Below are 16,057 nucleotides of genomic sequence, written 5' to 3' on the forward strand. Positions count from 1 at the left end.
ATCTAAAATATTTATAATGGCCAAAATTAACTATCCACTCTATTATTTTAAAATTCCTTCAAAATTACGTTTGTCTTTGAGTAAAACTTTAAAGTTATTTGCAAATTAATAATTATTGTTAGAGAGTTTTTCTTAAAAATTGTTACAAATGTTTAAAAAGTTTGTGTAAATGAAATATAAAATTTTGCATCTAATTAGCAACTACAACATTTCAGCAATAAAAAAATCAAAATGACTGGAAAAACTACTGATAATATGACAAAATGTAAAATCATAGCTATGAATGAACAAAACATCTCAATGAGAAAAATTGCGAAACATTTAAACACAACACATCCACCTGTTAGCAGAATAATCAACCGATATCATGAATACAAAACAATTGAAAATATTCCGCGTCCTCGAAGACCCACCATTTCAAATGAAAGAAATGAACGTTCACTTATTCGCATAGTGAAAAAAAGTAGAAAGTTATCATCTACTGATCTCAGTCGAAAATGGCAGTATGCTTCTGGTGTTGTTGCTAGTGTTCGAGCAATTAGAAGAGTACTACAAAAACCTAATTACATGTGGCGAGCTGCTTGCAAAAAACCCCGTCTATCAAAAAAACACCGGAAAGCAAGGAAAAACTGGTGCTTAGCTCGAAAAATTTGGCCTAAGAGCATGTGGCACAACGTTCTTTTCAGCGATGAAATGAACAATGAGGTTGATTCAAGAAAAAACCGAGTAATGCTGAGAAGAATGCCACATGAAAGAATGCGCCCAGATTGTTCTATGTATAGAAAAAAACAAGGTAGTGGCAGTATAGGTATCTGGGCCTGCATGAACTATGAAGGTGTCGGTTGCTTCAAACTATTTGATGGCAGGCTTGATTCTCAAAGATATTTAGACATATTGGATAATTATTTGATGCCTTATATTGACATTTTCCGAAAAGACACGGGAATTATCTTCCAACAAGATAACGCTCCATGTCACACTGCTAAGATTTGCAAGCAATGGTTTGAAGAAAACTACATTAAAGTCATGTCTTGGCCTTCCAATAGTCCAGATCTCAATTGCATAGAGAATTTGTGGTCTTGGTTAGACCACAATCTTGGTAAAATTGAAATAAAAGATCTGGACCAGCTGAAAGAAGAAGTAACAAAATTACTAAATAATGTTCCAAAAGATATTACTAAGAATTTAGTGAATTCCATGCCGAAACGGATCAATGAATGCTTAAAAGCTAAAGGATTATCAACAAAATATTAATTTTGTTTTTTTTTTTCATTTTTTGTGTATTATAATTTTTTTTTGTTCTTATAGTTAGTTAATTTTGTTGATGTGGTTTGTTTATTTTGGCCACATTTTTTTTGATACATATGAACACTTGTTTTCATTTCAATATTTCAGTTTTTAATTTTTTTATTTTATTATTACTTTATAATAAATTTATATAGTAATTATTTGGTTTATTTGAATAAAAAAAAATTGAAGAAAAAATCTCTTTTAATTTTTAAAATATGTAATTTCAAACTTATATTCATACTACAATAACATGATGGAATGTTATTAATGGCCAATACTGTATATAGCGAAGGAAAATAATTTATAATGAAAACAGTGTGATCATACATACCTCTTTATTACATGTTACTATAATAAAATATGATTATTTGTCTTTATAAGATAAAGTCTGTATAACGTAAATATAAAAAACATTGCGGACACCGAATTATCATTTTATCTTAATATTTACCACAATGCGTTGCAAAATATAGCTAAAATAAGAACAGCGAAATCGTAATCTCTATTTGACTTTTTCAAATTACAAATGAAAAAAAAAACCTTTTTAAAAATAGCTTTCTATTCAATCGACTAAAAAGTAGAAAATAACTTTTTTCTGTTTCTGGTACTCGTGGAAATCATGTATTTAGTAATAATCACTTTTGTAAAGCCAATACTGGAAGACATTGAAGGCAATTCATGTACGTATGTAAACAAACAAACTCATCGAAGTAAAGGAATAGAAAGTTTGGCGCCTTTTATGTCAGATGCTTTCAAAATCAAATTCGTTATAAATGTACATAAAGCTAAAGGCGCCAAACTTTCTATTCCTTTACTTCGATGAGTTTGTTTGTTTACATACGTACATGAATTGCCTTCAATGTCTTCCAGTATTGGCTTTACAAAAGTGATTATTACTAAGTACATGATTTCCACGAGTACCAGAAACAGAAAAAAGTTATTTTCTACTTTTTAATCGATTGAATAGAAAGCTATTTTTAAAAAGTTTTTTTTATTTATTTTATTTTCTACTTTTTAGTCTTGATAAAATTGAATTATTACACTTATTGATTATGATTAATATTCAATAAAAATTTATTTTGAATTCTGTATATAATAATTAACAAAAATATTTGGAGCATATTTTTTTTTATTAATTTAAATGTTGGTTGGGTCTTCTTCTCGGTTGATGTATTTGTTCTGTTTTGGACGCATTTTTATTTGTCTGAAATTAACAAGTGGAATATTCGTAAAATTTTTGATTAAATTTATATTGATACTTATCACTTTTTGATGCCCTCTCGGTTTCCGATATTTTTTTCGGAGTTCCAGATCTAACCAACGGGGAGGTGGGGCATCGTAAATCTAAAATACTTATTGAATCAAATGTAACAAATATAGCTATTGTTAGTCGGCAAAAGATTATTTGTAAAATTTCAGGGCTGTACGATCAAAAGAATTGCTTCAAAAAGCGCTGTGAAGTTTTGGCCTCCACAAAAAAAAAATGCGGACTCGTCAGTGAGTGAATAGAAAGCTATAAAAACAGATTATCTGATAATAAAAAAAGTTTTACAACGAATGATCATATAAAATGATATTCAAAAAGACATATAATTATGTTGAAATATTACTTTTACTTCGTTTATATTACATATGTGCAAATTTTTATAAAATAAAATCAATTACATAAAAAATATAAAACGAGTTCTAAATTGTGTTTTTCTTTTGCATGTGATACTCGTTTATCCAACTATGAATATTACTTTTGTGTATGTTCCTTGCATCAATTACTGACTGTGGGTCAAGCGAGTTTGATTTTCTTAGGTCAAGATGGTGCGCGCCATCTTCAATCATAACAACTTTAATAGTTGGGGACTGAGACTTCAGTACTCCATAGCCAGACCAAGGATCTAACTTGCCATTACTAAAGATTCAAAAGGTTCAACCAAGAAAAAAATGTTGAAACAATATTAAAAAAGAAATCATTTCTACGACGGAAACGATGATAACTGAGAACAATAGAAACATTATCAACATAAGACATATGGGAGGTGTTAAACAAAATGGAATCAATCTCAAATTTGCCTTAAAATTCAGTTTGTGTTTCATTAGAACCATACTTTATAAAAAATACTAATACATACTTTGTAAAAAGAATCTAAGCATATCATTAGCGTGCGCCATTTTGTGACAGTTGTGCCAACTTATTTATTTGTTATTCATTCTTTTTTAAAAACTAATTTTTCTTATGTTGGTTCCCTTGTATTTAACACCATCCCTATATTACCTATTTTATAACAAATGTAAAAACATATTCACAATACAAGCATTGTCTATCTAAAGAATATATTATATACCTAAAGACTATATTACTTGCACCGTTAAGATTAAAACCCCCGTATTGTGATTGAGACCAATACTTGCGCGTTGTTACGCCCCATTTCTGTTTACAAGAAGTTGCAAAATCATCGAAATCATACTAAAAAAATTATAAATATCGTAATTTCTTAACAATTTATAAAACGATTATGAAGGCGTTGTCGAGAAATATTGTTTAAACTTTTATCTACTAAAAAAGCACCCCCTGTTGTTTACAGGTTTTCTCTGGAATAAAAAAAAACTCCACAACTCTTAGGATTATGAGGTTTTAAAAAAAGTTGAATAAAATTAACGGAGATAGTGAGAAGATTTAATACCTTATATGGTAGCCACATGTCTCGAATACCATCTTGACATAGAGGCATAGCCATTTCTGTACACGCCTAATAAAAATATAAACTCTTAAAATTAATAGACTTATTAAATTAATTTTAAAATATAACTTTTAATAACAAAACTCATAAATTTATAAACTAAAATTTGACACAAAATAATTGTTGACTTTTTTTCAACTTATTATGTTTTGCGGGAAAAAAACAAATAAAAAAAAAGTAAAAAATACCGATGCCTCAAAAATATTAAATATTAATAATAGTTTCAAAACTTTTGATACCAAGACGCCCTATCAAAAATAGATGCTCCTGCAAATACGATATCAGTTAAATTTACAATGCATGTAAAACGAGATTTAATTTTTTAAAATTTGTAATTTATATTTTTGAAACACGATTACTAAGTTCAGACGAGTTAAAAATCTTAACTACTTTGGTTATATATTATATTCTATACATCTCCCAATAATAATGCTTAACAATAACTTGTTTAGCATTTTGTTTGCAAATATACAAAGTTTTAAAGATTTGCTTATATCATGAAGTTCTATTCAAGACATAAACATTAAAAACTTTTCATTTTTACTGAATTTTCAAATTGAAGATCACTTTTTTGAATTAGAAATAACTTAATGACATACGATAAAAAAATTTTAACTTATTGACAGCGATAAAAAAATTTAAACTAAATGACATAGCGATAAAAAATTTTAACTTTAAGATATAACAATAAAAAATTTTAACTTTAAGATATAACAATAAAAAATTTTAACTTTAAGATATAACAATAAAAAATTTTAACTTTAAGATATAACAATAAAAAATTTTAACTTTAAGATATAACAATAAAAAATTTTAACTTTAAGATATAACAATAAAAAATTTTAACTTTAAGATATAACAATAAAAAATTTTAACTTTAAGATATAACAATAAAAAATTTTAACTTTAAGATATAACAATAAAAAATTTTAACTTTAAGATATAACAATAAAATAAATAAACAAAGAGTAAGTAGAAGTGTAGAAATGAAAAAAACAAACTAAAATACTTGAAAATCCCATCCTTGATCTCCTAAACTTCCAGAAGCTTGTTGCTCAATGTTTAAACAAGAAGATTGACCAGTAAAATTAAAATAAACATTTACAGCGTTGACAAGATTTTGAATTAGCTCATCTCCTGTGGCATTGCTATTTTGGAGATGCTTGCATACTTCCTGAAAAATATTAATATTTGAAACTCTTTAAAAAACCTGAAACTATGTAAACCTTTAAAATAATTATGGCATTATTTTTAACGTAATATTCAATAAAATTTCTGTTACAATTTATTAACAGACTCACATTTATTGGCCATGCAGGTAAATCCTCAAGAAAATTTGCAGGATAAGGATAGTTAACTAAAAAAAAAAAAAAAAAAGATTAAAAAATGATTACATATTTGTTACGAAATACACTAATTAAAAAGAAAAATAAAAAAAAAAATAAATGAATTAAAAAAGTGATTATCATTTATAACTAAATTTGATGCTTAGGAATGTTAAAGAGCACTTGTTTAAAACAATTTTATTAGAAATTTTATAATTTTTTAAATTGTAATACCACCATCTAAACTTACCCATAGCTAAATTAACCCAAACTTCAGAAAACCAATTGTTCAGATTGTAAACATCATCAAATGTTTTTAATGGCTTGCAAAGTTTAAATAGCTCTGATAATTTTAAACGACCAGTATCTGTTATAAACAAAAAAGTATCTGTTATAAATAAAAAATTTAAGTTATCTGTTAAAAAAGTATTATTGTTATTGACCTCGACTAAATCACAACTAAAAGTCTACTAGTTTAGAGTCAAAATTAGTCAACTTTGAAAAATTGTATAGTCAATTTAACCAACTATAGACTTTCTACTAATCAAATAAAAGTCAATTTTGTCAAGAAAAATTCTTAAAACCCTTATATCTTTTCATTCGATTTAACTTTTCAATCATTAATTTTTGTTTGTTCATTTAAATAACAATAGTATGTACTATTATAACTATTACCTAGTTTTTTGTTTACTCACTTAAAGTTTTGTCTAAGTCATAGCATGTTAGCATATTAATATACCTAAATAAACTTATGATTATGTATTTCATTAATTTTTTATCTTTTGTTTCCTCAATGCTTGTGATTTTCATAAATACTTTCATATAGGAAAGCTCCAAGCTGGCTCGAGGCCCTGGGGAAAAAGTTATGTTGTGAAGTTCCAAAATCTAAATTTCATTAATCTATACAATCACATTGTAAATAAGATTGTAATGATTTTTTGATATGTATTTGAACATGTATTTGAGCCAATCCCAAAACCATTGGGGTCTGGGAATAGATTGTCCTATTGCCAGAGCAACCATTCTCTCGTATTGTTTTGCTCCATTATTATTTAAATAATTTAATATAAATTGCTTTGTTATTTTTATTGCAATTAATTTCAAAAAAATAAATTATTCCCGTACTTCAACTAAATCGACAAATTTCAAAAATGCATTAGTCGAACAGACAGTCAAATTATTTATTAGTCGTAACAACACTAAAAATAAGCATTAAAAAAATAATAAAAAAATATTTTAAACAAAAATTAAAATCAAAAAATAAAAACACTCAAGTTTCCTTTCAAAAAAAAAAAAAATATATATATATACAATTTATATCAAGAATGAAAGAAAAAACAAAAAAAAAACAACCTGTTTCTCCAATATTTAAAACAGTTTGCCATGAGTTTCTTATAGAAGTTGCACAAGCATTGCCGCCAGCTAGCTTGAAATCATTAGTAGAAATTTGATAGAATAACTAAAAAAGAAAATGGCTTTCCTAAAAAATACAATTTTCTAAATTATATTTATACTTTTGTTATAAAAATGACTGAAAATTTAAAAAAAAAAAGCAATAGGAAAATATAGGTACTACTTAAATTACAGAAATGTTGGTAAAAATTTTAATAAAAAAAATATATTGGTTATATATAGAGTCAGAGGAGCTAAAGACAATAAAAAATGACCAAATCAAAATTTTGCAACCTCTTTAAACCCTTTAACAATAAAAGATGACCTTTGACGAGCAATACTACAGAGTAACAAGTTAAGCGTGGTATTACAAGGGACAAACCTGTTGATTGAACTTTTTACTTGGGAAGTGAGTACTCTACCACTACACTGCTACTGTCTACAATTTACTATATACAACTGCAAAGAAAGAATAAAACTCCAAACAATGCAAATCAGTAGAAAGTTTAAAGAAGCAAATGCAGACAACAGTGTAATAAATTCTGATCATTGCCTTATGTTGTTATGATCATTGCCTTATGTTGCTTCTAATAAAAAAAAAAAAAGGAAATTATATGACACTAGCAATATGAAATTTACTTCATTTAGAGTTATATTTTAACCAATACAAGATTTTCTAAAGAAATGAAACAGTTCACTTTGTAAAAAAATAAAAATTTTAACTCATGCTTTGTTTTATACTTTCTTCTAATCAAGAAATCTACATAATTAGATATGATTCTAATGATGATGACAATTAAATCTACATAATTTGAAATGATTCTATTTTTGTCAATGATTCTAAATAAACCTCAAATAACTCCATTGATCAAGCATTCATTATTTAGGTATTGTATTTATATGTATTTTCAATTAAGTATTCCAGATCCTGCATCTTCTCACTATGCAAATACAGATATCCTTTACATAAAAAAGAAAAAAGTACCAAAATGTTGTCTAATAAATTTTCTGACTTTTTAAAATTTTTTTGTTTACAACAAAAATTGTCAAGCAGAAGATCATAAAAACTATCAAGATTATCAATTAAGCTCCAATCAAAATTGTAGCCAAATATGATTGTTACAATCAAGAACCGCCTAACCAAAGTAATTATAGAGTTTTAGAAAATAGCTAGCAATAATTAAGTAGTAATAACATTGTCGGTACATCTCCCACTTATCATTTTTTAACTTAAGAGAATAATACTCCAGATACATTATGAAGCAAAAATTGTAAAATTCAATTATATACTATGCAATTTTAAATAAATACTTATAAAATAAAATAAATATAATACTATAAATAAAATAATATAATATATTTTAAGACCAACTAATGAAAAACTGTAGCAAAAATACTTTCTAAAAAATATTTTTGTTTTTGTTTTACCAGTTTGTTTATATCTTAATTTGTTAGTTATCATTCATTGAATGTTTCTAATTTAAGAATTATATTTAAAAAACATAACATAAATTGAAACAAGCAGTATAATTTCTTCAAAAAATAAATGAAAATAACATAAAATTTCTTTACTTGTTAAAGTATTTAAAAAAAAACAACATTTTAAGCAGTAATTGTCATTTATTACTATTAAACAATATATTGTTGTATAATAATATTTTTTATTTGTAATGTATAAAAATTGTAAACAAAAAATATTGATTTTTTAACTGTTTACAAGTATAAAAACTAATGTGTAAGCAATGAAAACAAACATTCTACAACATATTTAACACTATCTACATGTAGGAAACCAAGAGAACACAATCATTTTTGTGGTCGCTCTTAATGTGGGAATTTTTCAGACCCCCCAAAAAAGTTAAAATTTATTGTGCTATTACATATTACAACACATGTTTATTAATCCAAAAATGTTAATTAAAACATGTTTATAAATCCAACTTACTTCACAATCATTCATATCCACAAAAGCAAGAATAGGTGCTGAAGAAGATATAGCGCTAAATTTCAAAAATTTGCTTGTAAAAAATGAATAATAATAATTTTATAATAACAACACTAGAACTTCAAGAAATATATTTTAATCTTATCCGTATCTCTAATTTATCTTATTTTATCAGATATCGTTATATTTAACTATCTTTATTTAATTATCTGAAAATCTTTAACTATCGTAATCTCTCATTATTTAATTAATCTGCTTTATTCCTTTATGTTATTTTGATATTTTGGACATTAAAATTGATAATAGGTTCATCACTGGAACTCTTCAGTATATTCACTAAAAGCCAAAATAAAAGGTTTGGCAATAAAGTCATTTTGATTAATCTCATTTCGATGCTTTAATGCTGTAAATATTATTATTTTTTTAAAAACAAATTTTGGTTTTTTCTTTCCAACAAATATCTTAAAACCATCACAAAAGCATCAATAATTACATAATTATCATTTTTATGGTTTATTGTAAGTGTCAGTAACAGTGTAACTATTAGTAAAAACTATTGTAAAATATAACCCAAACATTGTTGTATTTATAATTGTAATGCTATAACTATAATTGTATGTAAAGATGTTTTTAATATAAACATTAGTTATCAATAAATGTTTACTTGTTATTGTTATTGCTTATTAAAATTCTTGTTAACAAAAGAAATTTCTAATGTTAACTATTGAAAATCAAGATGAAATATTATTATATTTTTTCTACCATTTACTAAAAAGGCTTTGAAACAATGCACAGTGGGTCAGAAGCCGGCAAAACCATACAAAAAAGTTTTTAAATTTTGAAATTTTGAAGGCAAATTTTGCTCAATATATTAATAAGCCAGAAATTATATTTTATTAAAAAATAATTTTTCAATAAAACGCCATATTTGTTGTTTAAATATTTCCTTAAATACTTTTTATCAATAACAACAAAAAAGTGTGAAAATTTTATTTTTTTACATCTTTTGAAAACTTTGATTTCTTATTTTAAAGAAGTTTAAGTTTATTTTTTAACTTATAAATGACTTATTTAGTATTATGTTAATATTTAAATCACATAAAAAAAAAATATTTTTTGCATTTTATATAAATATTTTCAACAATGCAAACATCAATAATTTTGAGTTATAAGTTTTTATTTTTTTCAAAAATATCATTTAAAACCATCGGATCAACCTGCATCAACCACTTAAAATGATATATATTTGAATACCAATATGACATTGATCTTGTGGTATAAAAATTGGCTGCCTATAGCTGCCTAAACGAATACACTTTTAAATTCAATTAACTACGTCCACGTTTCTTGTTAATGCGCTTTTGATCGATAACAAAAAATTTAAGAAGATTTAAAATTTAAAAACTGCAGTTTGACTTTATAATAATTTTTATTAAAGACATAAGTTTAAAATTAAATATTTTTGTATTTTTTAATTGCTTTCCAGTAACTTCCTCGTATTTGCTCAATGAACATTTAGATCGCATTGAAACCATTATTCCTAATTTCCTAAAAAATCAGAGACTGTGATAAAATATGAATTATATACTTCTACATAGTACAAGTTTGGTACATAATATTTATTATTTATTTTATAATTTCGGAAAACAATAAAATTATATGTAATTGATAAAAAACACGATAACAAATAATGAGAAATAAAGGAAAGGAATTGAGTTTCATAGTTACTGCTCATAAAAAAATTACTTTATTAAAAACATTTTAAATTACTTTCTTCAAATTAAAAGTATTTTATTGAACAGACGATCTCTTAAAAATGGATAGAAGATGTCTTATATAATGGAAAATAATTTACTACAAAATGATGATTTACATGCAAAGATTTTGAGTTTTGTTTCCCAAAGCAATTTTAAAGAATCTAATGATAACTTGTCAATTATTACGAAATTCATTTACCAAGCTAAAAAAAAGTGGAAAAAATCGAATAGAACAAGTGCAGTATTTGAAAAAAGATATAAAGTTTGGTTAAACCTAGCAATATTTGACTGTAAAAAAAAAAAAAAAATCAAAACAAAAACCTGTGGTATGTTTACTTTAACTATGTGTAAATTTATTATAATGTGTATAATTTATTTGTATTATTATTACGACGATTTAATAATTGATAAAATAATATTATACTTTAAGGTTGACGACCTTCGATTTTAATTGAAGATGCGTCTGTGAGAACTAAAGATCGCATAATTAAAGAGCTTTTGAGTAAATATAATTTAAACGAACTTTTATATGCAGCAAGTAAAAGTTTGAAAAGGGATAAAAGGTTTATAGAAGCAAAAGTGGTTAAAAAAAAATACAACAAAGAATTATCGACAGAATCACTTACTTCAGAACAATCATTAGCGCTAGTCTTAGATGCTAATTTATCCAAATAAACTTATCAGCATTTAAGAAACAATGCTCTTCCATTCAGCTCTCTATACCCATCCTATCATATTGTAAAAGAGGCTAAAAATAAATGCTACCCTTAAAACATTCAGGTCAGTGACTACTCTGCAGAGGTTCCATTACAAGCTCTTCTTTTTCATACTGCATCAAGAATATGTTCAGCTTATAGTGTTGTGTTAAATTCACCTGTGCTTAAAGATTGTACTAAACTATTTATAATATACAAAGCTGGTTTTGATGGTGCAACAGGACAATCTTTTTATAAACAACTGTCAGATGTTTCTAGTGAACTTTATACAGATGAATCACTTTTCATAACTTGCTTGGTTCCTCTAGAACTATATTGTTTCAAAGATGACAAAAAACAGGTTGTTTGGAGAAATCCGAAACCATCATCAACTAATTACTGCAGACCTCTGAGATTTAAATATAGAAAAGAATCAAATGAAGTAATTCTTGCAGAATATGAGTCAATTATGGCTTCTATTAAAAAGATAACATTATCTGTTGTACCTGTTTTATTGGAGGATGGTACAACAAAGGAAGTTGAAATACAACATATTGTAAATTTAACAATGATAAATGGAAAAATTCAAACTATTATTTCCACAGCAACCAACTCATACCAATGCTGTTCAGTGTGTGGTGCATCTCCAATCGAAATGAACAACTTACCTTTAGTTGTTCAAAAAAAAACTTTAGAAGGCAATATAAAACATGGCGTTTCAACTTTGCATGCTTGGATAAGGTTTTTAGAATGTATGCTCCATATCTCTTATAAGATGCTGATTATGAAGTGGCAGGCTAGAAATCAAGACAAAAAAAATATTGTTAAACTGAGAAAGCTTGAAGTCTGTGCTGAATTTCAAACAAGGATAGGTCTTGTCATAGACCAACCAAGAATAGGTGGGGCAGGTACATCAAACGATGGCAACACAGCTAGGCAATTTTTTCAGCAACACGATGTCTCAGCTAGTATAATGAACATCGATGTAGATCTTATGAAAACGCTTCATATTATTCTGGCCACAATATCAAGTGGTTATGAATTAACTCATCCAAATTTAAAACATTCTGTTGAAAAACTGCTTCGCTCTATGTATTCCTGTACCCTTGGTATCCTATGACCCAAACACTTCATAAGATTTTGATTCATGGCTATGAAGTCATATAACTATTTACTCTTCCATTAGGTATGTTTTATGAAGATGCTCAAGAGGCTACCAATAAGGTTTTAAAGATTTTTCGTGAAAATTTTACAAGAAAATGCGATCGGAAAAAAAACAATATAGACCTTTTTCATCGCCTTTTATGTGCATCTGATCCTTTAATTTGCACATTAAGAAAGAAGATACATAACAAAAAAAAAAGTCTACCATCTGGTGTACTTGAACTATTGCAAGAGCCAACGATAGAATACTCTGCGTAAAACATAAATTTTAATAATATCCTTGTTGTTAATTTTGTTGAGTAAAAATGGAATTTTTTATAAATGGAAAATAAATGAGTTTTTTAATAATTTGCGTAATTATGTAATAAAATTTGAAGTTTTTAAAAAACAAATGTTATTTTTTCCACTAACTATGTTTTTCAATATAATAAACCGTTTCTAATTAAAAAAAATAAAAAAATTTTGGTTTTAGAGGTTTTGGCTAGAAAATGTCACTTTTGACCCACTGTGCAATGAGAGAAACTGTATATAAACTAGAGTATGTAAAGATGTTTTTAATAAAAACTTTTATTAAAATCTTTCAACATTTTTAGCAAAATTGACACACTTAAAGTTTTTTGTTGATAATATTTTGAACTCATCAAATATTCTGAGAATAAAACTCACAATTTTATTATTTCGGATAATTATCTTTACTCTTCCAAATTTTTGCAAAACTTTTATATAAAATAAAATTACTATATTTCAAGTAGTTGAAAATTTTTTTAAATATATTATAAAAAAGTTTTATATTAATATATAATATAATAATATTTATATTACAATTCTATAAAATAATTTTCATAAATAAGTATATATTAAATAAATATTATAAATAAATATAAATGAAATAAATTTCATAAATACCCAACTACTGAAGCAGGATACTTCATTCTGAACCAAGCAGCCAACATTCCTACAAAAATCATAAATTTTAAAACTTTAAAAACTAATAATTCTAAAACCATTAACCATAAAAGATAAGTCAAAACTTGAAAACATCCTGGGCAACTCATAATTTTAAAATACCTCAAAAGATAACTCTATAACTCAAAAAAAATTCTTAAAAAAACTCATAACATAAGAAACATTAGAAAACAGAATTCTTAAATATAACTCATCATCAAAAAAATATAACTCATCATCAAACAAATATAACTCATTTAAATATAACATCAAACTTCAAAGTTCCTAAAACCTCAAGAACAAACTCAAAATATTAAATATGATTACTAATTCTTATATATTATACAATATTAAAAGTCAACATCATTCAGTTTATTTATTATGCCATTATAAGTTTTATTTATTATAAATGTTTAAGTACCTTAAAATCTTTTATTAAAACAACACCTATTTTTAGATAATAAAAATAAATAGGTAAAATAATTTTTATTTTAAAACTTTCTAAACTTTTTCTGTCTTATTTGTTTTTAATCAAAATAAATTTTAGATATTTTAAATAATTCAATCATTTAAATGAACATCTTTAACGTTAAAGTCTATATTAATCTCGTACTTAACAGACCCTAATATGTATCTATGTGGCTTGCTAGTATGGTTTTATATAATATATTTTCAGTGCATTATTAGAGCTTTATATGTTTTTGTAGCATTCCTCAGGATGTTTTCTTGTTATGTTTTGTTTTTTTGACATGCTTGTATGGTTTTATAAATTTACATTTACCCCCATAAGATCCGCCAAATGCAATAAAAGGACTTTCAGAAGTAGCAGGCACAGATACCTAAATGAAAAACTTCTAGTAAAAAAACCCCATCATTAAGTTCATCATCAATAAATCTTTGCATAATATATTTATTATTTTATCAAGTTGACTATTTTTTCTTTAAAAAATTTTTTTTTAAAATAACAAATAATGAAAGTTAAAAATAAAACTTCAACTAAAAAATTTTTTTTTAAAAGAAACCTTTATATAATCAATCAAAACTGCAAAGTCTGCAAGAGCCTGCTCTGAAGTCAAATATCCAAGATGAGATGCATCCTTAAGAAAAGTATTATAAAAAAAAACATACTTCATAGTTTTTAGATTTTCACTAATAAAGAAAATAACTAAAAACTATTGTTAAAATATTACATTATTCATTAAAGTATTCAAAAACAGAATATTTCAAATATTTATAAAACCACTTAATACTTTGAAAATATATAAAATTATTTTATTTTAAATAAGCTTTAATAAAAAGTTAAAAAAAAATACAAAATTTCTGACTGTATTATTAAAACCTTGTTTACCAGGGTAAGTTAGAATCCAGGTTCAAAAGATTCTGTACTTCTTTCTAGAGTGTCTAGAAGCTTAAACTTCTATGTTCAAAAAAACATTTTATGTCTTGCAAGTTAATGTCCACAAGGTATTACAAAAGATAATTTGATCCGTAAGCATAAAAAAATTATCCTTTCATTTGCAAGACTATCTGGCCAATATTTAAAATATTTAGTAGTTCTTTAGGGTTTAAAGTTTTAATTTTTTCAAGTTTTGAATCATTTGGTTTGAAAAAAATAACTGATTTTTGTTGGAGTAAAAATTTACAATTTACTTTTTGTCAAAACAGGAGTATAAAGTCAGCAAAAAAAGCTACTTTAAAAATAATGTTGTTGGGAAGATCATTGATGTAGATAAGAAACAAAACAGGACTAAGAATAGAACCTTGAGGTACCCCAGCTATGAAAATGCTATTTTCCAGCAAGCAGGAGAACAAGACTCAGTCAAGCACTTGTTAAATTTTTTTAGAGAGAATTGACAAGAGCTCTGGGGAACACATTTGTTAGACTATGACAGGAATGTTGCTTGGACCACAAGCCATAGAAGAGTTTAACCAAGATATGACTTAAGCAACAAGAGCTGGAGTGGTTAGAATGTCTAACAATGGGTTAACCTGTTTAATTGGAATGTAAGGAAGAGAATGCCCATAAGATTCAAGAGAATCTTATGGCCATTCTCTTATTTGCAATGATAAATAGCTGTTCGTTCTCAAAAAGGTTGTTCTTTTGAAAAAGATGAAAAAAATGATTACGATAAGATATAGCAACTGCACAAGAGGGTGAAAACCATGGAGTAGAATGAGGCTTGACTTGGAACTGACAAGAAGGAATAAAGGCATCCATTCCTGCCTGAATCCAGGAGGTTATGCAGGAGGGGGATTTTTCAGCTGAGAGGGAAAAAACATCAGCCCAAGGACCATCACAAAGAAAATCATGAAAAGAATCCCAGTCAGCTTTAGGGTAGAATTAAGTAGTGCGATGATAGGGTGAGTGCAAAAAGGAAGTACGAGATGAAAGATTTAAAAAGATCACTGTATGGTCAGAACCACCTAAATGAGAATAAGGAGAAACTGAACACAAGCAGGGATCAGAGACCAGACATAAATCAAGGAGTGAAGGTAAATAATTAGGGTTGTCAGGAAAACAAGTCACAAGTTAGGTATCTGAATAAGAGATTGAGAAATCCAGAAGTTATAGGGTTTAGTGCCAGCAGGGTCAGTGGCGTTAAAGCCAAGCCATTTAGTGTGATGAGCATCAAAGTTGCCAATAACAACTATATTGGCAGAGAGGTAAATAGAGAGGGCATGGTCAATTTGATCAGAAATTACATCTAAAAGAGTGCAGTCTTGGGAAGAAGGAGAATGGTAAAGAACAAAGAAAAGGTGATAGAGCGAAGAGGTGCTAAGCAGAAGCACATAAATGAGTGGTCAAAGGATT

The 16,057-nt window shown here is 26.3% G+C and overlaps 1 protein-coding gene across 1 annotated transcript in view; it reads right to left on the reverse strand.

Annotated features, from left to right (window-relative positions):
• Positions 1–2,806: 2,806 nt before the first annotated feature.
• The window catches only part of LOC100208832 (lysosomal Pro-X carboxypeptidase), a 40,313-nt gene continuing 27,062 nt past the window's right edge, over positions 2,807–16,057 (reverse strand). The window contains exons 4-14 of the mRNA XM_065811321.1: positions 14,268–14,342; positions 14,027–14,084; positions 13,207–13,255; positions 8,685–8,739; positions 6,701–6,806; positions 5,598–5,714; positions 5,324–5,379; positions 5,032–5,196; positions 3,966–4,031; positions 3,627–3,748; positions 2,807–3,193 (exon numbers count right to left, since the gene is read on the reverse strand). Of these exons, the coding sequence (XP_065667393.1) occupies positions 2,977–3,193; positions 3,627–3,748; positions 3,966–4,031; positions 5,032–5,196; positions 5,324–5,379; positions 5,598–5,714; positions 6,701–6,806; positions 8,685–8,739; positions 13,207–13,255; positions 14,027–14,084; positions 14,268–14,342 (1,086 nt within the window). The 3' untranslated portion in view covers positions 2,807–2,976. The remainder of the gene's footprint in view (positions 3,194–3,626; positions 3,749–3,965; positions 4,032–5,031; positions 5,197–5,323; positions 5,380–5,597; positions 5,715–6,700; positions 6,807–8,684; positions 8,740–13,206; positions 13,256–14,026; positions 14,085–14,267; positions 14,343–16,057) is intronic.

Source organism: Hydra vulgaris, chromosome 12, assembly GCF_038396675.1.
Source record: "Hydra vulgaris chromosome 12, alternate assembly HydraT2T_AEP".
NCBI classification, from domain to species: domain Eukaryota; kingdom Metazoa; phylum Cnidaria; class Hydrozoa; order Anthoathecata; family Hydridae; genus Hydra; species Hydra vulgaris.